The sequence below is a fragment of the Spermophilus citellus genome (assembly GCF_964194105.1).
Source record: "Spermophilus citellus genome assembly, chromosome: 5".
NCBI classification, from domain to species: domain Eukaryota; kingdom Metazoa; phylum Chordata; class Mammalia; order Rodentia; family Sciuridae; genus Spermophilus; species Spermophilus citellus.
Window position 1 is genome coordinate 156611771 of NC_138186.1, and position 24828 is coordinate 156636598.

At 40.8% G+C, this 24828-nt stretch overlaps 1 protein-coding gene across 3 annotated transcripts in view; it reads left to right on the forward strand.

The window, feature by feature from the left end:
* Positions 1 to 24828, forward strand: part of SASH1 (SAM and SH3 domain containing 1) — a 178778-nt gene that overhangs the window by 55131 nt on the left and 98819 nt on the right. For 2 of the 3 annotated variants that reach the window (XM_081296607.1, XM_081296605.1), the window contains exons 3-4: positions 24149 to 24199; positions 24328 to 24377. In XM_081296607.1, the coding sequence (XP_081152733.1) occupies positions 24149 to 24199; positions 24328 to 24377 (101 nt within the window). The remainder of the gene's footprint in view (positions 1 to 24148; positions 24200 to 24327; positions 24378 to 24828) is intronic. The other variant, XM_081296606.1, reaches the window with a different exon arrangement.

The window sequence follows — 24828 nt, forward strand, 5'->3', positions numbered from 1 at the left end:
CTCAGCCTCCCAAGCTGCTGGGATTCCAGGTTTGCACCACCATGCCTGACTACCTTAGCTTTTATTAAGAGGTTTGTCATGTAGGACGTCATCCTTCCTTACAGCGCCTTCTCCTCTGCACCTTCAGTCATCCACTGTCTTTCTCATTCTGCTCTACTCCAGTGCCACTTCCTCTGTAGGTTCTTCCTGGGTTCTCCAAGGGAAGTGAACATTGTCTTTCTAAATCTCCATTGCAGATTTATCTTTCTTCGCATACGGTATGGTGTCCCTTTTCTTTTTCTTTTTTTTTTTTTTGCATCATGTATTATGCTCATGTACTAGCCTCACCTCTTCCACCAGTGGTGCACACCTAAATGGCTGGCTTTAAGTTGCAGCTCTGTGGCCTTTCCAGTAGCCGCCACAGTGCCTCATGCCCCATGGTGACTTGCATTTTGCAGAGGCTCAATACATATTAACTGGATATCCAGTTATAAAGAGTTGTAATCAGGTGGTGTCATGTGACTAGAAATACTGAAGTTAGAAGTTTTGATGGTAGAATTCTCAAATTCAATTTTGTCTTCTTTAAAGTGTCTGCAATGCTTCAGAAGCTGCCATCAATACCACTGAAGTAAGAGACGGGAGGCTTTTTTATACCAATGACATCTGAGGGCTATATGAGCAGTTAATATCAAAGCGAATTCACAGTCATCCTAAAAACTGCAATTTGTATTTGACAACAGACAACAGAAGGTTTCCTTGTGCTGTTGGTAAAGCTGAACTACTGGATGCAGTCGTAGGATGCATATGAAATGACGAAACTGGGTCACCTTGACAGTCAGTCACTACGGAGTATAGGGAGCACCCTCCTAGCCTAACATGGGCACGCACAATTCTCACATCAGTGCTTTGAGTGGGAAAATCTTCCTGGCAGACGTCAGCCCAAGGTTCTAAAGGAGGAACAAAAGATTTGGAGAGTGTCTTGTGAATCAGTGCCGATGAGTGCCCACCACGATGAGAAACTTGTAGAATCTTGAGCCGGCGTCGTGTGTAGTTTTGTTTACAAGGAAACAGACCAGGATTGTGGAAAGCACTGCTTCACACTGGTACATTAGTGATTGTGTATCTAAATCACAAAAGAGATTATAAGTAATCTGGAACAGATGTTTCTTATTGCAGACTGTTCTTAAAGTTCTCAGAATTGATCCTTTTGAGGTGAGAGCCATACCTCCCTGTAAACCCATGAGCCATAATTATCAGCATTACGTTTTCTCTGTAGGACAGTCCTAATTATACGTCACACTTAAAGGGGCATTCCACAGTAAACAGAAACTACATAAGGTGAAAAATGAACACACTATAGTGCCACAGGCTGCCCAGAGGTGCTCTATAAAAGCTTTGTCCACCCATCTGTGACACAGACATTAAATTGGCCTTCTAGGTTTGCCCTTTGATTTAAGCAGTTTCATGAATTCCAGTTAAGTATGTAATCCTACAGTTCAATCAGTCACTAAATATTGATTGAGCACTTACTGTGAACCCCAGGGACAAAGAGGAATGTAATATAAATTTTTTCCCACTCAAAGACCACAGATGAAATAGGAGGGGACAAGATTTATGAAATTTAGTATTATGCAGTTACATTCGGTCAACCTTTATTGAGTCCTCGCCATGTACAAGGCTGTATCTAAGCCTGTATGGAATAAAATAATGCCCTTTGGCCATTTAGTAATTGTGTTTGTAAAATTAGATGAAATTGATCTTGGAAGTGGCTCAGTAACAGAGCACTTGCCTAGCATTTCAAGGTCCTGGGTTTAATCCCCAGCACCAAAAAACAATCAAACAAACAAACAAAAAAATTTGATGAAATTAATATGAAGCGTGAAATCCCCTTGAAATTCCCAGTTGTTTGAAAATTTATTTATTTAATTAATTTGTTTTTGTGTGTGTGTGTGTGTTTTTCTGGTGCTGGGGATTGAACTCAGGGCCTTGCGCATGCTAATAAGCACTTGCTCTACCTCCAAACTACATCCCCAGGCCTCATTTGTTTAAAAATTTCTTCCCAAAGACCTTGGTGGGAGTGTTTGCCAGAGTCTCTGTGCAGGGTTTATTTCTTATAGGTTTTCCACCAGTATTTTGTTGTTGCTGTGCATGCAAGGCAAGCCACACTTTACCAACTGAGCTATATCCCAGCCCATCCAACAGTTTTTAAATCTCCATTTTGGTATAGTTTCTGTTGTGCTAAGACCCTTTGGTGACACATAGCCTGACTGAATGTTGATACTTCCAACTCTTGATAACTTGTCATTAAGATACTAAAGATGCACTTGCACATGTATATAGTTTTATATATATATATATATATATATATATATATATATATATATATAGTATCTATATGGTTACATTTTTTTGTAATTAAGAAGAATCATTTTGGCTAGATTTTCATTTAAGGATTGATAACATTAGAGTTCATTTAAGAAATGATTTATCCCTGCCCAGTGCTTGCTTTTCACATAAATTTTAATTCATACATTGCTTTCTTTGAGCCAAAGTAACAGATATCTGCATGGGTGCTGGTATTTTGAATAAGGATTTTTAAAAATATATCACAGTTGCATTTAAAGCATCCTTGAATGAAAAAAAAAAAAAGTTGCTTTAAAAATGTAAAATGCAGCTTGGGAGGATGAGACAGGAGGATTGCAAGTTCAAAGCCAATCTCAGCAATGATGAGGCACTAAGCAACTCAGTGAGCCTTTATCTCTAAATAAAATGGAACTGGGGATGTGGCCCAGTGGTCGAGTGCCCCTGAGTTCAATCCCTGGTAAGTCTGCCCACCCCCCCCCAAAAAAAAAAGTCGTAAATGATACAATGAAGAATTTCGTGTTTGGTTTCTAGATTTTGTACCATAGCTACTTCAGTTGCAGTGAATGCCCAAAAGCTAAAATATTCTATCATAAAGAATATAGGAGATGTTTTTTCCCATCTTTTCACCTTCATTATGACTGCACATGTGGTGCAACTCTACATCGTACACAACAAGTGAAAGAAAAGTTGTGCTCCAATTTGTGTACAATGAATAGAAATGCATTCTGCTATCATGTTTAACCAATTAGAACAAATAAAAGTAAAAATTAAAAAAGAATGTAGGAGAAGAGACATAGGAAAATTATTACTATAGAAAAAAAATAAAGAAAGGCACCAGTTTTAAAGAAAGCTGCTCAGTGTATTGGAATGCTGCTTTGGTTTTAATAATGAGACTATAAGAAAATATTTACTATTTTGGAGAACGTGAGAGCCTGTATGAATGTATTAGCATGTTGCTATGGTTTTAATAATGAGACCCCTTAGGGAAATATTTACCATTTTAGAGACTGTGTGAACCTGGCATGTGTATTGATTTCTCACCGAAGTTCCTCATCATCCCAGTAGTGGTTTGAACGACTTAATATTTAGCTAGTTTGAGTTCATGTTTGAGATGCTAACCAGGCTCAGGGGAGTTCAATTTCAAGGAAGTTAGTGAGATTCAGTACCTTGGGGAGTAGGTAGTGTCCATACTGTGGAAGCCTTGAACTCCAGTTTCACAGTTTGATGTTGTTCTGTTGTTCAGAGGGACATAGGAAGGTTTTGGATTGGGACAGTGACCCGAGGACATGTCTGGGGAAGCTCATCTTGGCATGAGAACCCGTATTTACTTGGGAGGAAGAAAACAGGGAGAAAGTATTGCTGCGATCCACAATAATGTGGAGCAGAGATCCTGGGTGTGGAAATGGAACTGAGGACGTGAAGGTCGGGCCTTTGGTCGGAGGCCTTTAGAACTTGATTGACCATGGAATGAATGGGCCAGTGAAGGCAAAGCTGCTGGGGGGTTAGCGTGGGTAGTAACGGATGAGAGAGGGAAGGAGGCGGAGTGTGCAGTGTAGTTAGAGGAACTGTTGGACACACTTGTGGAGCAACAGAGCAGACAGGAAAGGTGGCGTCAGAGAAGCAGCTGGAGGGAGCGGGGCCATTCTCACGCTTCTTCTGATGTTTGCTTGTCCTCATGAATAAGCACCTCCCTTGATGCATGGCCTTAAATGATCCACGGGCGGGGCTTGGAAACTCAAGTTTGAACTCTGGCTCTGAGGAATGGAAACAATGGATGAGTAGAGAAGGAACCAGCAGCCCACCTTCCTTCCTTTCTCCTCTCAGTCGTTTTATGGAGATAGTTGGATATATTTGTATGCCAGACAGAAGAGAAGAAAAGAATGATAACAAAAGATGAAAAACTAAAAAGAAAGAACAAACTGGGTAAATTGCTCCTTTTCACAAAGCCCAGGTAAAAGCAGTTGGAGAAGCCTGGCCTGCCCCCCTTGGAGAAGGGACACTGAAAGTTTGGGTGTCTTTCCAGAGGCCCAGCATTAATATTTACAGCAGGGGTATTCATCCCACAAGGCTTGTTTATATACTGTGGTCTACACAGGATTTACTAAAAAGGGGTAGTTGTGAAAGGAAATAGATGAAGCACTGAACGTTTCACTGGAGAACGCAAGAATGCTAGACATTGGGTCATAAGACGGAGCCAGAAGGCATATAATGGAAGAAGTTCTGGAGTGTCCCTAAATGTGGGGATGCTGTTGGACGCAAATGGCTTTAGTGGGAATCGACTGTAGGGGACTCCGAGGCAGCAGAGCAGAGGGGTTCAGAGCGAGCTCAGGAGGCAGGCAGCACCTGTGGCAATCCTGGCTCGGACACTGATAGCTAAGTGGGTGGGGCAAGTTACCAAATCTCTGCCTGCCTCAGTTTCTCCGTAAGGCGACAAACAATGCCCACCTTTGAAGGCTGCAGTGAGAACTATGGGAAATAATTTTTTTAAAATGTATGAAGCATATATTTATTGGGCCTCGTTCTGGGCTGCAGCAGTGAGGGAAATGTGTGCCTTTCAAGAGCTTCCCCTCCATTAGTTCCAGAAGGGTTGAGAAATCAAGAGGGAAAATCTGTAACACGCCCAGCTTATGCCTGAGTCTAATCAACAGATGTCAACACTGTGGTCTTCACAGACAGGAAAATGCAGATGGTGGGGGTATGATGAAGGTCTCACTATGGCACCCAGGCTGGCCTCAAACCCCTGGGCTCATGTGATCCTCCCACCCCAGCCTCCTGAGTAGTGGGAACTAAGGTGAGTGCCACCAATATTATTTTATTTTTCAGTTGAGAAAGTAGGTTTCCATTGGCAAGTGAACTTAGAATATGGTATTGAATACTTTTAATTTGAAAGAGGAAGTTACTTAGTGTTCTTATTGGCATGTGCAGGCCAATAATTTAGGTGTTGATATTAACCAATGATAATCGTTCATATGCCTAGGAAATTCTGATAACTCTACGGGGGCACGGGTACTGATTTTCGAATGCTTGAGCTTCTTCCTTTCTTTCTTTTTAAATGCTGAGCCTGAGGGAGGTGTTATACTTTTCTGACTTGTACTTGACACATGCTTTTCTCTAGAAGGTTCTCCATGTTATGTCACAGTTCTGGGGGTGAAGACAGGATTGGTAATGCAATTATTGAGGAAAAGTATTACTTTTGTAGTAAATGGAGTGTAGGATTGTTTTAGTAAAGGATGAGAACAATGGAAATCACTGTGTAGGTTTGACTGAGGAACTTGATGTGCTAGACAGTGCTGTCTGCAAGCAGAGTTGAAGGTAAGTCCAGATGGTCTTGAGAACATGCTAGCGCCTGTCCCTGCAAAATTTAAGAACTGAAAAAATATTATCAACCACCCGAGAGCCAGCAGGACAAAGGTCACCATGAGGCAGTGGTGGACTCCCGAAGCAGAGACTCAGATGTGTGTAGGCACCTCCCGTGGCTCTGTGGTTGGAAGAACTTAACCATTGTGAGGAACTCCCCTCAAACCTCTTAGCCAAAGGCAGTTCATTAAACCTGCCCACTCATTCATAGGATTCCCTTTAGCAAAAGGAAGCTCTTTTAAACAGGGAATTAGTGACCTGCCCTCATTAATTAAAAATAAACCTTTTATTTTTCCTGAAGCCAGAAAAGCTGCTGTAATAATAGTTTGGGAGATGAAGGTGACCTTCCTCTTCAGCTTACACCCGCGAGGCACTTGGCCGAGCTGCTCAAGCAAGTCTGACCAGGGCTTCAGAGAAGTTGGCCTCACAGATTCTGAGACATTGCAGAAACCTCTTCAGAGTGTCCTGGGATGGCCCCCAGCTCTGCGACTCTCTCACATATGTGGAAGTAACCTATGCACAGACACAGAGCAATTCATCCCCTCCTTTCTTCTTGAATTGCTTATTTTCAAAATAATAGATGAAATGAAGAAGTCTGTGGTTTCTCTGAAAATTAAGCATGGATTATAATCAGTTTGCTTTTTTATTGTTGTTGTTGGGGCGGGGGGGGGGGTTTGTTTTAAAAATCCTTTGTAATCTCTTCAATAATCCCCACCAGTTGTGTACTCCTTTTAGAGGTACCTCAATGGAAGAGGAATGGATTTACAGTGATCTGCAAAAAGAAACACTCTTGAGATTTGCTCAACTGTTAGATGGATTTTAAAAATAGCTCCTAAGTTTTGCATTGTGGAGCGTCATGTGTGAGATCCTGGACAACACGTGTGCTACATGTCGCAAAACCCTTCACAAGTGTTACCTAATTAACTGCAAGATGACAGGTGGCAGGCCCCTCAGTGGCTTGCAGGAAGAGGGAGCTCCTGCACATCCACCACAAGCTCATAACAGTGTCTTTGTGTCTTGGGGCTGTTTGTGTACCTTCCTTGGCTTATATTTGGAATAGGTAACCCAACATCCTCCAGAGGACTTCGGTAGTTTTAAGTGAGATTCAACACTGTTCTTAGGAACGTCTGGATTTTGCCAGACAAAGCCAGTCATTGTTAGCAGGAGTCCTTGATAGCAGGAGGTCTTCTACAGAGACATGCAGGGGAGACTAGCACTTGCAGATAGATGCACCCATTGGAGAGGCCTCATTGCAGGGATTTGCTGGAGAGGGTCAGTCCTTGACTATGAAGTTCAAGTCTGGGTGAACAGCAGGTGATGGGTGGGATTGGCTCTAGGAAACTAGAACAGTTAATAGTTGTATGTCTGTCCATTCCTAGGTCTGGTAGCAGGTGGAAGAGAATCAGCCACAAGGCTGAATGTGGATGGGAAAAAATGAGGGTCATTGTGCAGGTATCAGAAAACATGGCCTTAGAAGGAAGAAAACAAAACAGAACACCCTCTAGGATAGCACAGGCTAGGATGTAGGGGAGGAGGATAGAGATTCAGGAGGCCAAAGGAAGTCTGCTATCAGCATGGCGCACTGACTGTAGGGACCAATAGATATTAGCATAGCAGTGAAGAGCAGGTACCCAGATCACAACAGAGGTACTCAGTAAATGTTACCATCTTCTAGTGTGTGTTCTTGGGCAAGATCTCTCCATGCTCAGTCTTTTCATTAGTAAAAATGCAAATAGTAAAGGTTTCTATCTTACCAGGTTTTGAGAAGATTAAATATGAAAAAATTCTCTCTATATAATACATATACAATAGATATGTATAATTACCTATATTATGTGTGTGTATATATATTTATATTTCATATATATATATATATATATATATATATATATATATAAACAAACACATGTATACATAGTGCCCAGAATGGTGTGGGGCACCAGGTTGGCAAGCACTTGATGAAAGTTGGCATTGATGGGCAGGAAGTGAAGTGGGAAATGATTTTGTGATTGTATTATTCAGTTTTGTATTACTATAATAAGACACCTGAGATAATTCACTGGTGAAAAGAAAAGGTTTATTTGAGTTCATGGTTTTAGAGGCCCCAGTCCCAGATCCATTGACACCACTGCTTTGTGCCTCTGGCAAGGCAGCCATATTGGCAGGAATGGGTGGTGGAGTAAATCACTCACTTCATGAACCAGGAAGCAAAGTCATACAGGAAGGGGAAGAGATCCGGGAGGGTCTCATGATCCCCTTCCAGGTCACACCCTCAATGAGTTAACCATCTCTCATTTGTCCCCACCCCCTATAGTTTCCTGCCACCTCCCTGTATTGCCACTTTGGGGACCAAGCCTTTACTAAATGGACCTTTGGCAGACACTCACCCAAACTGTGATGAACTCAATTTATAGGTGGAGATCCAGTGACTGCCAGCAGTGGGGAACTTGAGAACTAGTGGGGTGGCCTCAGTGGGCACTTGGTAGTTCTTGGGGTTTATGAAGTACATGCAAAGGGAGTCTTGCTGCTCTTTCTGTTATTTGCTCGCACCTTGGTATAGATAAGAATCAGTTTGATTTTAAAAATGCATAAATTGCAATTTAAAAGATTTTCAAGAAAATAATTATTTGCTTTTGTTCCCAAAGCAGTCCATTTTGTTTTCCCCTGGTGGTCTGCTTAGGATCAGCAAGGACAAGTGGCAGGCTATATAATCCCTAACAAAGCCCTTGGCACATGTGATAGAGGATATATATAGAGAGCTTCACATGACTCTGTCCTTCCTTGAACCTGTTTCTCTCATTGTTTTGCTTTATTGCCTTAATACAATCCTCTTGTTTTGTGAATCAAATTATACAATATTAATACCTAGGAACTAAAAACAATAAAAATTTAAATTCAATTTATAAACATTTATTGTTTTCCTACCACATATAGAACACTAGGCATCATGTACTATGATGTCTCCACTTTCAAATTTCCTATATTCTGATTTATTTATTACCATTTATTTATTTATTTATTGGTGGTGCTGGGGATTGAACCCAGGGTCTCCTGCATGCCAGACAAGTGCTCTACCACTGAGCTACATCCCCAGCCCTCTACTACCTTTCTCTCATTTATTCATCCTCTCCATTTTTGAAGCCCATTTTTCTCTTTCATATAATGAGCATTTCCATGAGTTGTTAAGGACATTTGTCTGGTGACATTCAAATTTAGAATATTCAAAGAGGGTCTTCATAGCAACTTTAAATATGTACAAGGTATAATATTTAAAATTTAGACTAGACTGCTAATCGTTTCTCTGTTGAGCTGGAGGTTTTGTGGCAAATGAATGCACTCTCGCATTCTCTTGTTCAATTTTGTAGAATGAGTGAAAACTCAAGTGTTGGTACTTTGAGTCTACATACATTATTTGAGGACCTGGTAGGGCAAAGGTGGGGTGACTTAGAAGTGGTACCTTATCACTGTAGGGTTAGTAAAAAAAAGAAAGATCTGTTCACATCTTTAAAATTCTTTATTGTCTTGATTCTGTAAATAACAGTCATATTTCTTGGCTCACTTTAACCTTTTGAGAGGGACATACAGTTTTAGGCCACAGTCAGCCCTCCTGTCCTGTTTCCCAGGCACATTAGTCATTGTATGGGAACCCGACACTTTTGCCTGCCCTGGTGCAGATGCTGGGAAAGGGTAGTCCATCTGTGTTCTGCCCTTGACCATAAGGGCCAAATATGTTTCCTGTCTGTACTCCTCTGAAGTTTTGGTTTTTTGGGTTTTTTTAGATTTTCCTCAGAAAAAATGCTGTCTGCTAGGGGGAAGTTGTCGTAATGATTGTGTACATACATAAAAAAGTGCATATAATCTGCATAATCTTGTATGAAATAATGATGCTCTAATCACCGTCCTCGAAATTTTTAGGTGATTGAGGCCAGCTAAGAAATAACAAGTAGGGATGGGGTTGTAGCTCAGTGGTAGACACTTGCCTAGCACAGGTGAGGCACTAGATTCAATCCTAAGCACCACATAAAAATAAATGAATAAAATAAAGAGATTGTGTCCATCTACAACTAAAAATATATTAAAAAAAAAGAAATAAGAAAATACTTCAGTAATTCTTTTCTGTGATGTAAGAAAGGAGAATTTGACATGGCAGTTACAGGAAAAGGGAAGGTAACACAATGTAAGGAAAATTCTTATTTATACTTCAGGATCTTTAATTCTATAATATAATTTTAAAATAATAATAAGATACTGTGGTGTGTGTGTGTGTGTGTGTGTGTGTATGATGCTTTCAATAATGCATCTTTAAATAACAAATATTCCACAAAGATCTATTTGTAGAAAAGAAATTAGTCATCCTATGACCAACGTGATTTTTAAAAAGTTAACATAAATCTTTTGTCATGGATCTCCAGTGTCCTGGCTACGGTCTGGGACCTTAATCATGTGCACATGTTTGCGTGTCGATTTCAAACCAGATCTGACACTGGTTCTCTATAAAGAATAATATTAAGAAAAATCATTATTTAAGTAGGAACATTTTGTTTTGCTTTCTGATTGTGAAAGTAGCATATGTACACACACACACACACACACACACACACACATACACACAGTAGAAAAATTAGAAAATTCAGGAAGGCCTAAAAAAGAAAATGAAGGTTGTGCTTAGACTCCCTACTGTGCTCCCAGCTCAGATATAACCTCAGGCTTTCACCTGACATATATATTTCAGCAAATATTGAGTACCTACTAAGTATCAGATACTCTGCTGAGTTCTGGAGATAAACCAGTGAGCAAAATATACCAAACTTCCTGTCTGGTGGAGTTTAGACTACTAATTATATGTGTATATCCAAAACGTATACTTGTTTATGTTCCATAACCTCCTCTAAGAAATACTTCCCCCTTACTAAGTATTTTTCAGTATTGTTATTTTTAATGATTATATACTTTTCTGTGAATATATTATAACTTATGTAAGCACTTTCCAATGTTAGCTATTTAGGGAATTTTTAATATTTTGCTACTATAATAAGTTACCATGAACATTTTAAATGTACATCTTCACCATAATATCTTACCTCCTTTGGGACAATTGTTAGATATGAACTTAGCAGATTGTAAAGTGAGACTATTTTAAAGACTCTTGAAATACTGTTAAATTACTACTAGGAAATATTTCATAGTTTGCACTCCTATCAGCAACATATATGCAACATTTATTACATACTAACTTGTATTAAATATTATCGGGGGGGGGGGAACCCTCTACCAGTTTGGCAAAATGTAGTCTCATTAGGCTTTTAAAATTGTATTTCTTTGACTATTTGTACAAACATGCATATTTTCTTATTTTTATTTCTATGATTCATGTCTGAAAAAGTTGTTCATTCATTTTGGTCTAACCTTATGGTTTTCTTATTCACTTATCAACATTCTTTATATATTGAGCAGTTTCATCCATTATCATGTATATGGCAAATTTTCTGCCAGGTGGAGATCATGGTTTTTGGTTTTGTTTTTGTGGTGCTAGGGATGGAACCTAGGGCCTCACACCTGTTAGGCAAGTTTGAGCTACACCCCCAGCCTGAATATGTGCTCCCCACACACAACGTCTCCACGAAGTGAATCTGGAAGAGAGAAATGCAGGAGCCCCCTGCTTGCCTCTTTTGGTTCTGGTGATTGAATCCAGGAGCCCTTGCAAGCTTGGTCAGCACTATACCATTTGAACTATACCCCCAGCCCCAAGAGGACCCTCTTCTTGGTGTGGAGAAGAAGTTAGCTTTTAGACCAGACTCTAACCACAGCACTTGCTGCAGTTGCAGTACCCACAGGCATTATGCTCAAGAAATGCATGGCTCTCCACAGGCTTGCCCTTATGGTGCCCATCTGTGCCTGAGCTGCTGGGACTACGCGGGTTCTAAACAGGCGACCATGGTGGGTGAACTCTGTCCTGGTTAGGTGTCACTCCTCCTGACGCCTCCCTTGTTGTAGTCATCAGTGGTACACACAAACTTCATCAGTTTCTAAAAGGTGAGTCCTATCTACATGTACCACAGTGTGCCAGTTTAGAGCTGTAGAAAGAAAAAATTGGACCTTGTGGCTGTGAATGAATGAATGAGATCCTGACAAATGGCTGCTGTTCTGAACAGTGGGAATAGATTTATGTTTAAGCCAGAGTAAACTATGCAACCAGGTAATAATTTTGAGCAATGAAGTAAGTTTGCTACAGGAATCGTTAAAGAAACAGATAAATCACAGCAATTTCAACATGGCACTTTTGCCATTCAATAAATGGGTATTTTAAATTTCATTTGCTTTTGAACTTAGTTCAATAATTTATAGAGTCAGTCACTCAAAGATTAATGCTCAGAAGAGAGGAAAATCACTATACAAGAACAGAAACATATCATTTATGTATATTACTTTGGAGCCTTGTCTGCTTGTGTTTCCATTTTAAACTTGATCTTGAAAGCATTTATAATAAAAAGTTTGCCCTGAGCTATAAAGTTTGGCATTTGTCTCAACGTCCTGAGACTACAATTTTTGTTTTAATTTTTTCATTCTCAAATAATAATATCCATCCGTGCATCTTTAAAATGTTTTACTTATTAGACATGATTAATTCTAAAGTTCATTTATTTTATTTTACTTCAGATTTTTAAAAGATTTAAATTTTGTTTTTGTAAAACAAAAGGTCCAGTTTGCTTTCTTTTTGATTCTAGAGTTAGGCAACACTTCATAAAATGAAATACATATTCCCCACTTATCCTCCCCCAATTTTAAAAATTGGTGCATTATATTTGTACATCATGATATTTGTTGTTACATACTTATATGCACACATAATAGAACAATGTGATTTAGCCAATATCACTCCCAGCACTTTCCCCCTCCCCCACTTATTTTAAAAGTGAAGTTGAAGTAGGTAGGTTCAGAATGCACTGGGATTGCCATTAATTTTGAGCCTTTAAAAAATGATTTGAAAGTATGATTCAAAGCATGAGGAAACAGGTGATTAAATGTCATGATAGCACATTTGATTTCATAACAACAGAGACAACAATAATAATGGCACCTCATCGTGACAAAACATGAGCTCATTTATTAGAAGAGTCATTAAAATTTGTCATTCCCAGTTCAATCACGCCACATAATTTTGTAAAATCCACCTTCAGACACCTAAGCTCTATACTGACCAGTTCATATGGTATTAATATGATAACGTGGAGGCTTTTGGTTTGTTATATTCTGTTTTCTGCTTCTCTTACATGACTCTGAGCACTTGAAGGTCAGTGATAATTCTTTATATACCTGGTACTCAGCTTGTCAACTGAGTACCAAGCTGACACTTAGGAATTATTGGTTGAATAAACGACTACATGAATGTGTTCAGTTACAGGCTGTCACCAGTGTCTGAAGGTCATCCATTCAAAAATCTTTAGTCATTAGTTCCAGGACTCATAGTTAATTTTACCATAAAAATGTAATGCGAGATATAATTTATGCTATAAAATTTCCAATGATTATACTCCAGCCAAGTAGTAGTCACAGTAGTCAATGAGAGGTCTGACCAGTTTCTGCAGGATCCCATCCCATGCAGCAGATGGACTTGAATCTTCTGTCAATATGGCTTCCAAATATTGTCAATAATTTATTCTGTTTTCAGACACCTGGCTCTGTTTGCCCTTTTAAATAAATGACATTGAGTTCCTCTCTTTCCTTTTAACTTTAAAACCATTAGTCAAACACAAAAGATCAGGCCAGAGTTCAGATGTGGCTCCAAATAAATGGTTCCCTCCAACCTGCAGACCACCGACTCCCAGACTAGAGGCAGCTCTGCCACCTTGATCTGGGGTAGCCATTTTCAAAATGTGGCTTCCCCCAATCAACAACTTCAGCTTTACCCCAGAACCTGGTGGAAATGTATTTGGTAGAGCCCACCCTGAGACCTACTGAGCTTAAAACTCTGGGGGTGGGATCCAGCAATCTGTCTTAAGAAGCATTCAAGGGCACTGTTGTGAATTAAGCTTGAGAACCTCTCTTACAATGCTTGGTGGAGCTTGGTCCCCGAGTGGGTATCTGCATGTGATTCCTAAGAGCAGTGAACACAAGATGGCAGACACGTCATCACCCAACTGTGGAGCACACTGCTGATGACAGACACATGTGAGGGGACCTTGGCGCTCTTAGAAGGGTTTGGCTCAAGGTCAGGCATGAAGTCCAGGATGCAGTGCCCAGATGTGGTACTGGGGTTCTGGGACCCTCCAATCCAGTGTGTCCAAGCCAGCCTCAGGGTGAGGAGCACTAAACGTCAGAACTGGGCTGCATATTAGAATTTAGTTAGTATTTTGTTAATACCCAATTGAAAATCTCCAACTAGATTTAACATCTTTTATATTTTCCTGAGAAATTTCACTATGAAGTTAATTAAATCAAGTGCTATTAGGTCCTAGGAATAGATATTGCTATATTTAAATATTTGTAAAAATGGTTAAAACCGTTTTGGTTATTTGGTTGTGTGAGTATTGTTCTTGATAGTAGTGACTAACAAGAGTATCAGGAGGATCCATTAAAACTAGGTCTAGAATAGTTATAGCCCCTTCAAGCATAGAACCTGATTTTTTTTTTTTTCTTTTTGTATCAGGGATTAAAGCCAGGGTTACTTTAACCACTGAACTATATCGCCAGCCCTTTCTATTTTTTTTTTTTTTTTTTTTTTAAGACAGGGTCTCACTAAGTTGCTTAGGGCCTTGTTAAATTGTCGAGGCTGACTTTAAACTTGTGAACTTCCACCTCAGCCTCTCGAGTCCCTGGGATTATAGGTGTGTGCCACCATGCCTGACTAAAGCCTGATTTTTTTGAAACAAAAGTTATTTTCAAGGAAGCGAGCTCAAGGCTCTTATTTTTAAAAACAGAAAAAAAAAATCTTATATGGAAGTTTTATACCAAATGAAAATTTACTATCTTCCATGATACTCTGGTTTTATTTTCTTTAATCATTAGGTAGTATTTGAAAATTTAATGTATTTTTTCTCACCTCAGATCCTCCCAGTTTCCCCAGAGCAGAGTTGTCATTGTCAGGGGGTCACCATGACAAAAGGCTGGCAGCTCTGCTCTGGGCAGCTCTGCCCTCTGCTCCTTGGAACCTCTTTCCCTTTTCTGTGTCACAGCCCCGGTTTTTCCCATTGATGGTGATCATCTGATATCATGTCCACACACCATTTTAGGGAAGATGGTCCTGGTTTCCTTGATCCCTTGGAAAATGTGGTATCTAGAGGTGGGATACTTAACCACTGAACTCTGCCACCAGCCCTTTCTATTTTTTATTTTTATATTTTTATTTTATGTTATTCCTGCTGCTATGTGAGATGGTATGCACCCATTCAGCATTGCTAGGTTTGTAGCCTGAAAGATCTAGAATGTTGTTTTCTGTGACAGTTTAGAAGTTAAAAAACCATACTGTCCTGTTTGAAATGAGCCCACCAGAGCACCCTGCTTGACCCTCTCGGATTGACATTATCCCTGATTTAACCAACTCACCGGGGAGTGAGTTTGAGTGACTCTCACCAGTTTTTCCTTAGCTGTGCTTCAAGATGTCAAAGCTCTCTCTGCTGTCTCCCCAGTGTGATTTCTGCCCATGCACTAAGCATCCCGTCAGCTCCTTTGAATGGGAGGGGAGTGAGTGTGCACTTTAGGGAAGCCCCCTGTGGGGCCCTGTACCCTTAGAGGGGTTCCCACCCAACTCCAGTTTTGACCAGCGTTAACACCTGATGGGCCACAGGTAGTTCTGCAAGAACCTTCTCCCAGTGTCATTCAGGACTATATAGTATTCCCTTTTCCAGAAGCTAGAGAAGAAATATTCAGTTGCAGAAATTGTCATGTGTGAATATCTGAAAACAAGGTGCAATGACACCAGTCTCAAAACTGATTACGTGGTCCGTTTCCAGCATAGGGTCCCATGGCCCGAATTTGGTGAATTAACTTAATTCCCAAATTGATTTTACTTTCAATCTTGACTTTCCCTATCCTTTATATCATTTAAATTAGCTCTTTAAAACTTTTTTTTTTTTTATCACGTAACATGGAACTGAGATTTGATAAACTGTCCTAAGGGTATCTTTTTTTTTTTATGGGGGAGGGTACACAGTGAAGTCTAAATATATATGTAATTAATAATAAGAGAACATAGACTGATAAAGCAAGAGACTCCATTATTTTACCTTAAAGCATTAATGACCACAGGGAAATTCCAACATTAGGGTTTACTGCTTATCAAGCTTTCTAAAATTTCACTGATTTGTTAAATATGGGTAGATTTTAAGGCTGTAGTCAGTGAAATAGTATTCTGCTGGGAAAAAAAATGTTTTCCCTTGAGGTCTTTCTTCATTGATACAAGAGATAAGAGTTGTTTTCCATTCATTTTCACTCATAATAAAAATTTCATATCCCAAGCTGTGAACCTATAGAAGCCCTCAAAAATGATTATCATTTCCTGTTTCACCTGTGAGCACGGGTGAGATACAACGTGCAAGGGCACGAATGGGTGCTGGGTTTTACCTAAAAGTGATTAACTATCCTAATATTTTCTTTTAATTTCTTATAGATCTACATTGGAGATCTCTTAAGAAATATTTGCTGGATGAGTTATGATGTTAACTGTGCAATCCAAAAGTAAATCTTGAATCAAAACATAAAAATCCATGCCTGGGGCTAGGGTTGTGGCTCAGTGGTTGGATGCTTGCCTTGCATGTGTGAGGCACTGGGTTTGATCCTCAGCACCACGTAAAAATAAATAAATAAATAAATATATTTTTTAAAAGAAAAAAAGAATTGCAAACATAAATTAGTAGAAGGAAGAAGCAAATTTACCAGCAAACTGATCAGATTTTTAAAAATCAACTCAGTAGACATTAGCACCTCCACGGAAAGGGCTGTGCCAGCCGTGGAAAGCAGTGTTCTTGTGGAGATGCTCCATGCCTTGTTTGATGTTATACCTTTTGTGCTTGAATTGGAGCCCTAGTGTGTAATAAGTGCTCAATAAACAGGTTTTGTTGGACTGTGCAGGGACAGTGAATCCCTGTTATGAGGGCATTTGCAGTCTAGTTGAGGAAATGAGAGAACAAGAAGATTTGCCGACATAGGTACACTTAACAAACAGCATGTGTAGCTATTGTGTTGGTCATACGCCGGTGACTCATTTATAGCACAGGGAGGCAGGAAAGTTTTGATGAGAGGGGTGTGTGGAGCTGTGTCTAAGGGATGAAGAGGGTGTGGATAGACATTCCAGGCAGCATGAACAGAATTAAGACACCAGACTTGGAATGTGCTCAGGGGACAGTGCACACGGCCCATGTTTGCTAAGGAGAGGACTTGGGAGGGGCCCCTCCTTCAAAATGCAGAATTTATTTTGTCAGCACGGTCTCTTGGAAGGTTTTGAAACAGAAAAATGACCTAACAGTCTGCTTCTTGAGCAGAACTCAACATAAGATCTCAGGGGATTTCATTCCAGAGGCCTGGGGGCAGGGAACTCCAAATCCCCCTCCCTTCCTCCTTATCTATCTATATCTATATCTATATCTATCTATCTATATCTATATATCTATATATCTATATCTATCTATCTATATATATATATATATCATCTATCCATCTTTTTGGTACTGGGATTGAGCCCAGGGATGCTTTACTACTGAGCTCTACCCCCACCTACCCCCTATTTTAAAGTTTGAGACAAGGTCTCACTAGGTGGTCAAGGCTGGCCTAGAACTTGTGATCCTCCTACCCCAGACTCCCTCATGCCTGGGATGACAGGCGTGCACCACTGCGCCTGGCCCAAGACTGCATTTATAATAAACTCCCAGGTGATGCTGATGATGAACAGCAAGGACTTTGAGTATTATTTCAAGATTTATTTGGCAGTAGTGATTGAATGGGCGATACATGACTTCATTATGGGAATTTACTGCCCAAACAAAGAACCTGGAGTAATCAAGTGGTTCATCTGTCTTCCACTGCCACTGAAAAAAATCAAACCCAAACAAATAAAACCAAGGTCTAAAGGTCTCACGGTTGTTGGGAGCAGAACTGGAACTGAACCTCAACCCCCAGATATACCTCCCACATCACCCTACAGTGACAATCCAGGGACCTGAGATGCAAAGAACCTTGAGTGGAATGTGTTGGGTGGATGCAGAGAGCAGAGGAATGGAGAGAAGCAATATTCCTACTGGCGGAGCCAATGGGTAGGGAGAGGACTTCCCAGACAGTGCTGAGTTTTAAGTTACTGTAAAATGAACAGATGTCCCATTGATCCCCTGCAATAGAGAAGTCAGACAAGGAGAGCCTGGTTTCCAGATTAAGATGAGAATTGGAATTTAGGTATGTCAAATTTCTGGTACCCTGGAATCAACATCTGCCATTGCCTTGCGCCCGTCCATGTGTTGCTGGCAGCTCGTCTTGTGTGACTCTGGGAAAGGTGAAAAATGAGGCTACCTAGGGCCAGAGAGGTACAGGGATCAAGCTTGAACTCCTCGGAATTCGTAAATAGGGTCTTTTTGAATTTCAAAGAAATAGAAAGGTGCAATGATATTTTTAGAGACCTGCTTTAAAATTTGACAAAAACCTACTGGAATTTGATAGTGTGAACTCATTGGTAGTAGGATCGAAACCAGGTAAAAGCCAAGCCTAGGTTTTTCCTTTTGTTGAAGCAGCATTTACCTGTAAGTTTACCTGTGCATTTTAGTCTTTGTCTAGTTTATCTGTTATTTGTTGAGAAAAAGACAGGCATACTTTGCCTCCTAGAAGAAATCACAGCCATGATGTCTTCATGGAAAGCGGAAAATCCGCCCCCAGCAGGGACTCCTCTGCTTCCCTCCTGGAGAGCTGGGACCCCCGTCAGTCAGTCCAGCGCAGGGCAGTTGGCTGCACATGGCTAAGCAAGCAGCTGTGTCTGGCTTTTTCCACCTCCTCCTTCCTGCACCCAGTGTGGAGGAGGAGAACTTGGCACTCCTTGGAGCTGGTGGGCGCCGGGTGCTCTTCCTCCCTGCTTTTGGAACAGCACAGAGGCTTATCCCTCCTTTTCCAGCTGTAAAGTTCATTTGTCTTGGGGTCCTGGCAGCAGTGAGGAAGGGAAAAAGGTGGATTTCCACAAGAAGCTGGAAACGAGGCTGGAGTGGGGACCAGAGCCTGGTATCTGTTTTCCAGGACTTATATGGCCCTTGGGGACTTTTGACTTTGGTGTACAGTGTGAGGGGGTTGTAGCAGTTTAGAGCAAAATGTAGCCATTTAAGGTCAGAGACTTAGTTGTATTTGACCCACACCCTTTTAGTGCCGCTAATGTGTGTGTGCAGGCTCATAGACAAGCAGGTGGAAGACACGTTTTGGCAAACTACTGATTTTATCTTCAAATATATGTGCATGTTTAAGTCTGTATAAACACACATTTAATGTAAATATATAAAGTCACACATTAATACATCTATTTATTGTTGCCCAGCTTGGCCTCGAACTTGCTATCCTTCTGCTTCAGCCTCCTGAGTAGCTGAATATACTGTGGGTACCACTGTGCTCTGTCAGTCTACCTAATGAATGTATGGTTGCATTTAACTTTGGTATGGCTTTCTTTGTGTTCCTGTGCAAAATATAGATGAGGAATTTAATTTCGTGCATATAATTTTTGTGCTAGGAAAGAGTCACATTCTCGGTGATGGAGTCATTGGCTCAAGATGAGCAGCAGTTAAGACTCAAAAAACCCCAACACATGATAGCTAAGTGGTTTTTAGTTTTTATTTTTGTGGTAGTGGGTATGGAACCCAGGGCCTCATGCGTGCTAGGCAAGGACTCTACCAGTGACCTATGTCCCCAGCCCTTTTCATTCTACTTTGAGACAGGATTTCACTCACCTGCCCAAGTGGTCCTTGGACTTATAATCCTCCTGTCTCAGCCTTCCAATTAGCTAGTATTACAGGCATGTACCACTGAACCTGCCCTGAGAGCTAATTCTTCACATTAAAAATTGTGATAGTTCATGATACGGATACGTCTGGGATTCTCTTCAAAGTAAGGTTGAAACGTGGATGGGAGGTGCAGATAAAATGATAATCACTGGAGTTGGGTGGAAGAAATTTGGGAGTTCATTATACTGTTCTCTTTACTTTTGTATATTTGAGGTTTTCTATATTAGTTTGAAATGAGAGAGGGATAATTGTTGTATCCTAAAATGTACATGATTTCAATCTTTAAGTGGTGGATTCAGGCTAAAATATAGGCCAAGTTATTCTCCTGGAGGAAACTGTAAAAATCACAAAATAATCCTTACAGACATTGCCTTGCATAAATGGTCTCATCTAATTCTTCATTTTGAAACTTAGGTGCGCGCCGTGTCCTTGGCAGTCAGCCTGCAGACAGTCACTGCCAACCTCGCCGACAAGGATGTCTCCCATTGTAGTGCTCTCCTTACGATGTGATTTTTTTTCCTCTCCCACCACTGAGGTGGCCCCAGGAGCCCTCTTGTACCTGGGAAGGCTGTGACTCTGGCAGGTGTGGTACAGATGGGACTGTAGCCTCTTTCTGGCTCTCTCCACGTGCTGCTTCTTGCAACTCCACTTCCTATTGCAGCTCAAGCAGCCCTCGCAGCCCTACAAGGAGCACCATGAGTGGTCACAGCCTGTGGCCCCTGGGTAGGCCCCAGCCACTAGGCAGCATCCATCTCCAGGTGTGTGAAGGAGTGAACTCACCGTGGTCACAGCCCACCCACCCAATCACCCCCAGCCTCTGAATGCCCTCTACTGAGACCCCTCATCTTGGAGCAGAGACAGTCTTTTCTGCCATTGTCCTTGTGAATTCTTACCCACAGGATATGGGAGCATCAGAAAGTGCTTGTTGGTTAGTCCCACTGTTGGGATGATTTGTTACCTGGCAGCAGTGACTGAAACACTGTCAGTGAGGGAGGGAAGAAGCTTCTTTCCCAGTGATCATTTCTTTCCATAACATGCTCAAATAATGCACAGGTTCTCAGGGATTGCGTTTAATGGTACTCACAATTTTTACTGTTGCCATCAACACCATGATTTCCATCCTAGGAATTCAACCATGGATCATCGGTTTTCCTCTGAATAGAGTAGCTGTGGCAGGGTATTATTGAGGTGTATATCTTTCATTCTTGTTTCTCCCTTTTCCCCCCTCCATCTGGCTTTCTAGAACGTTATCTTTCCACTCCTTCCTCCTATTATGCTGGTTGGAACGGGGACAGAGAAGGAGCCAGTGTGCTCTGGAATCTGCATAAGGAAGAGGGATGCTTGGGAGCCTTTGGAGCCTGATCCCTCGGAGCCTGATCCCCACTGCTGCTCTTCTGAGAACCACACCCTTGGTTGCTGTGCACCTTGCCTCAGCTCCTCACTCAGTTGTCTCTGCTCCTCCTGCTGCTTTTCAAAAACAATTCCTATGTGTTTTTCAGTGTGAACAGAATAGTTGTCTAGAACTTCTTACTTGTGCATACAACATACTGAAGACTTCTTCATACTCTGCACATAAGATGTTTCATCTAAGTGCATGTCAGGGTATCTGCTGTCATTAACTCTGCTCCTGTATTCCATTTCTCAGACACTAGGATGGGTCCACAAATATTTGCTGTATCTTTATCACTTCTTTTATATGTCATATATTTCATAGTATACAAAGGCACATGCACCACTGTCTTTGATACCACATGACCCCTTCAGTTTCATAAATAAGGGTGTTTTCCCAAAAGTCCATTTTGTTTTCCTCAAAGCATCTCTTAAGTCCTTAACTAAGTGAATAATTTTATAAGCCTCTCCTCAGTTTTGTAATGTGTTTATTTTAGAATAGATTTTCTCTAAGAAATGCCTCTAAACAATGTTGACAGTCTCTTTCCTTGAGTGATAAAATTAATAGGATGTGCCTTCAAATAAAGAATTTTGTTACATGTTCTGGGAAAAAAAAAAATAAACAACACTAGAGAGATCCCTGAACAAGATCTCCAGTTGGTATACTAGTAAACTCTCTCTGATGAAACACATATTCTGCATGAAAGCATTACCTGGCTCCACTATTTTTAACACAATGAATTTTAAGTATACCCTCCAGCAGTTTTCTAAAAAGTAGCTAAAACACAATCAGATGCCTATTGCAAGTAACAAAGTAACATGTGAAAGGGAAGCCTTTAAATGTTACTTCCTGATCATCATTTATGGAGGTTGTTAACCACTGTTCTGTATGCCTGAACAGGTATGTTTTGCATAGTACACTGTGAGTGTTACATCTTTGGCATGACAAGTGATATACTTAACCAAATCCACTGGGAAGATGCTGGTAGATGTATACAATGAAAGATGATAATTTCCTACCAGGGACTATTACTACTGAGGTAGAAAGTTAGAGCTTAAAGAAAAGGTAAGAATGGGGTGGGGGGGTGAGTTGAATCAGTCACTCTTGTTGACGATTCTGGAAGGAGATGGGCTGGAGCTGGTTGTTAAATGGGCAATTGAAGAGAAAATTTGAGAGGAACTGGCAGAAATTCATCACCATTCTGGTGTTTCTGTACCAACTCTGGAACAGAAAGACTTGGGTTAAAAACATTGCAAACTATACTTTTACTTACCCCTGCTGTTGAGGTTCATAACTTTCACTGTGATGCTAAAAGGCTAGGTATGGGCAACTGGGTTGGTCTCTAAGCATTAAGAGTGTCCAAAGTATGTATCTACCTCTTTATCAGTGTGCCTGAGTCTGATGGAATGCCAGCTGGATTTGGAACTCCAACATTTTCCATATACTGTTTTAGTGTCTATCAAGTTTGATACAGAAATATAAACAGTATAAACAATGGCAGCAAATGAAATGAAGTTAGTGAGAGAGTTCTCTGAGGCCTCAGGCCACTCTGATCTCTGTCTGTCTGTCTGTCTGTCTATCTATCTATCTATCTATCTATTGGTACTGGGGATTGAACCCAGGGGCACTTAACCACCAAGTCACATCCCGGCCTTTTTTTTTTTTTTTTTTTTTTTTTTTTTTTTTTTTTTTGATTCAAGGTCTTGCTGAGTTGCTGAGGCTAGCTTTGAATTTGTGATCCTTCTGCCTCAGCCTCCTGAGTCACTGGGATTACAGGCATGTGCCACTGTGCCTGGACACCCTGATTTCTTTTATAGCAAACAAGGACCTGGGACTAGAGTGTGAGTGAGATGAAAGTCCATTAAGATGTGTCACTTTGATAATTTTTAAAAAATCAGATGCAGCTTTAATAAAGTAGGTGCACAGGAGAAGGCATCACTGCTGATGACCTGCCCACTTCCTGAATGTTAGCTGAGACTAACGAGGTTCCTAAAGTGCATGTGGCAAGCCTGAGGAATATGACAGTTGTTGAGAATCTCTTAATAGGACCATTGGAGAAAAACTAATCATTGTGTAATGTTAGTGGTAATTATGGCTTCCTTCAATACTGCCCGTAGTCCTGCTTCCTATTTGACAGTCAGGGGGACCTTTTCTTGTCTGTGGACCTCTCATCGATGAGGACCTTTATTTATATCTATGTCCATTTAGAATTATTCTGTACTTAGGACAGAGAGCAGTGTGGCTCTGAGCTCCGAGCACTAGGACAGCTCTTCTTTTCCCATAATTTTATCTGAAACTCTCTGTGGTACAATTTTCATATTTTACTGACAGAGGTCATTTCAACCCATTATTTTCATCACAAGCAACTCATTTATCTCTCCCCTTTTGTTTTACTTTCAAAGGGAATATGCTGTCCTTTACTGTAAATGAGGGTGTCACACCACATGGTTTTATCTCTAAAATTATTTTTTCTTCACCTCTCCTTTATGATTTAATGATCTTTCAGTGCACTTATTATATCGTGTGTATATGTTTCATTTATCACCTGCATGCTGAGGGGTTTTATTTGTGTATTTTCAGATAGGCCAGTTCATTTGTATTAGGATTATACTGTTTTTTTTTTAGGGTTGAGAGAGAATATCCAATAAGCTGTTTCCTCAAGACCCTTGGAACAAGTCCTACATTACTGAGTACTTTGAATATGCTTAGAACTTTAAAATCGGGTTGGAATGCCATTGCCATTGAAAAACAAGCTGAACTTGAGCTGGCTGCAGTCAATTCAGCATCCTCCTGGTCTAAGTATATCCAGAGAATGATTTCACCACTGTCAGAACCCTTCTGTTAAATTGTGTTTTTCTGCAATAAAATTGTTCGCAATGTCCAGCAGCGAAGTTTGGTAAACAGTTCAATTTTAAGAGACCAGAGCTCTCATTTAAAAAGTACTTGAGTTTTTCCAGAAAATCCATTTATCTCGGCCATCTCCTCCCACCGTATAGCCTGCGTTCCCCAAATCCTCCCGTCTCTTCTTACACGTCTATTTGTCTCTCTGGTGTGTGCCACGTTGGGGAGTCTTGTTAAACCGGCATCTGTTCTGTTTTAGGAGAAACCCGACGCCAGCCCCACATCACTTCAGCTGCGGTCCCAGATCGAAGTAAGCACAGTGACTTTAGTCATCTATTTCTGCTTCTGCCTTTTCTTCTTGAGTGATATTCTATGCTAATCAGATGAAGCCGGCTACTCCGCCTGCCCTGACACTGCGAATCTTTTCTCTCTCCTTAGGAGTCGCTTGGTTTCTGTAGCGCCGTGTCAACACCAGAAGTGGAGAGAAAGTAAGTGTCCCATTCTCTGCCCACCATCCGGGTTTCCAGGAAGGTGCCTTTTGGGTCTACACAGATGGAAATCGAGTGGGCAGTGGAGTGTGTGTGGCGTGGGGTTAGACATTATTTTCCCCTTGCGGGTCCTGTGCATGTGCATGCATCGAGGTGGCTCAGAAAGGATCTGCCATCCAGTTGGTGACACCTGAGGCTTTGGGGAAGAATTACTGATTTCAAATGGTTTCTTGTGAGAAAAACCTCAAATTAAGAATTGGAAATAAGGGAGGAGACAGGTAAGTCAACTGAGATGGGTTGTCGTGTTTTGTGTCCATTTTAATATGGGATGGAAATCATAAAGAAGCCAAAAACAGGAATACCTTCCCAAGTAAAAAAAAAAAAAAATTAAAAACCCCTCCCCATACCTCATTTTCCCAGGTGACCTTAAAATAAGAATGAATATGTGTAT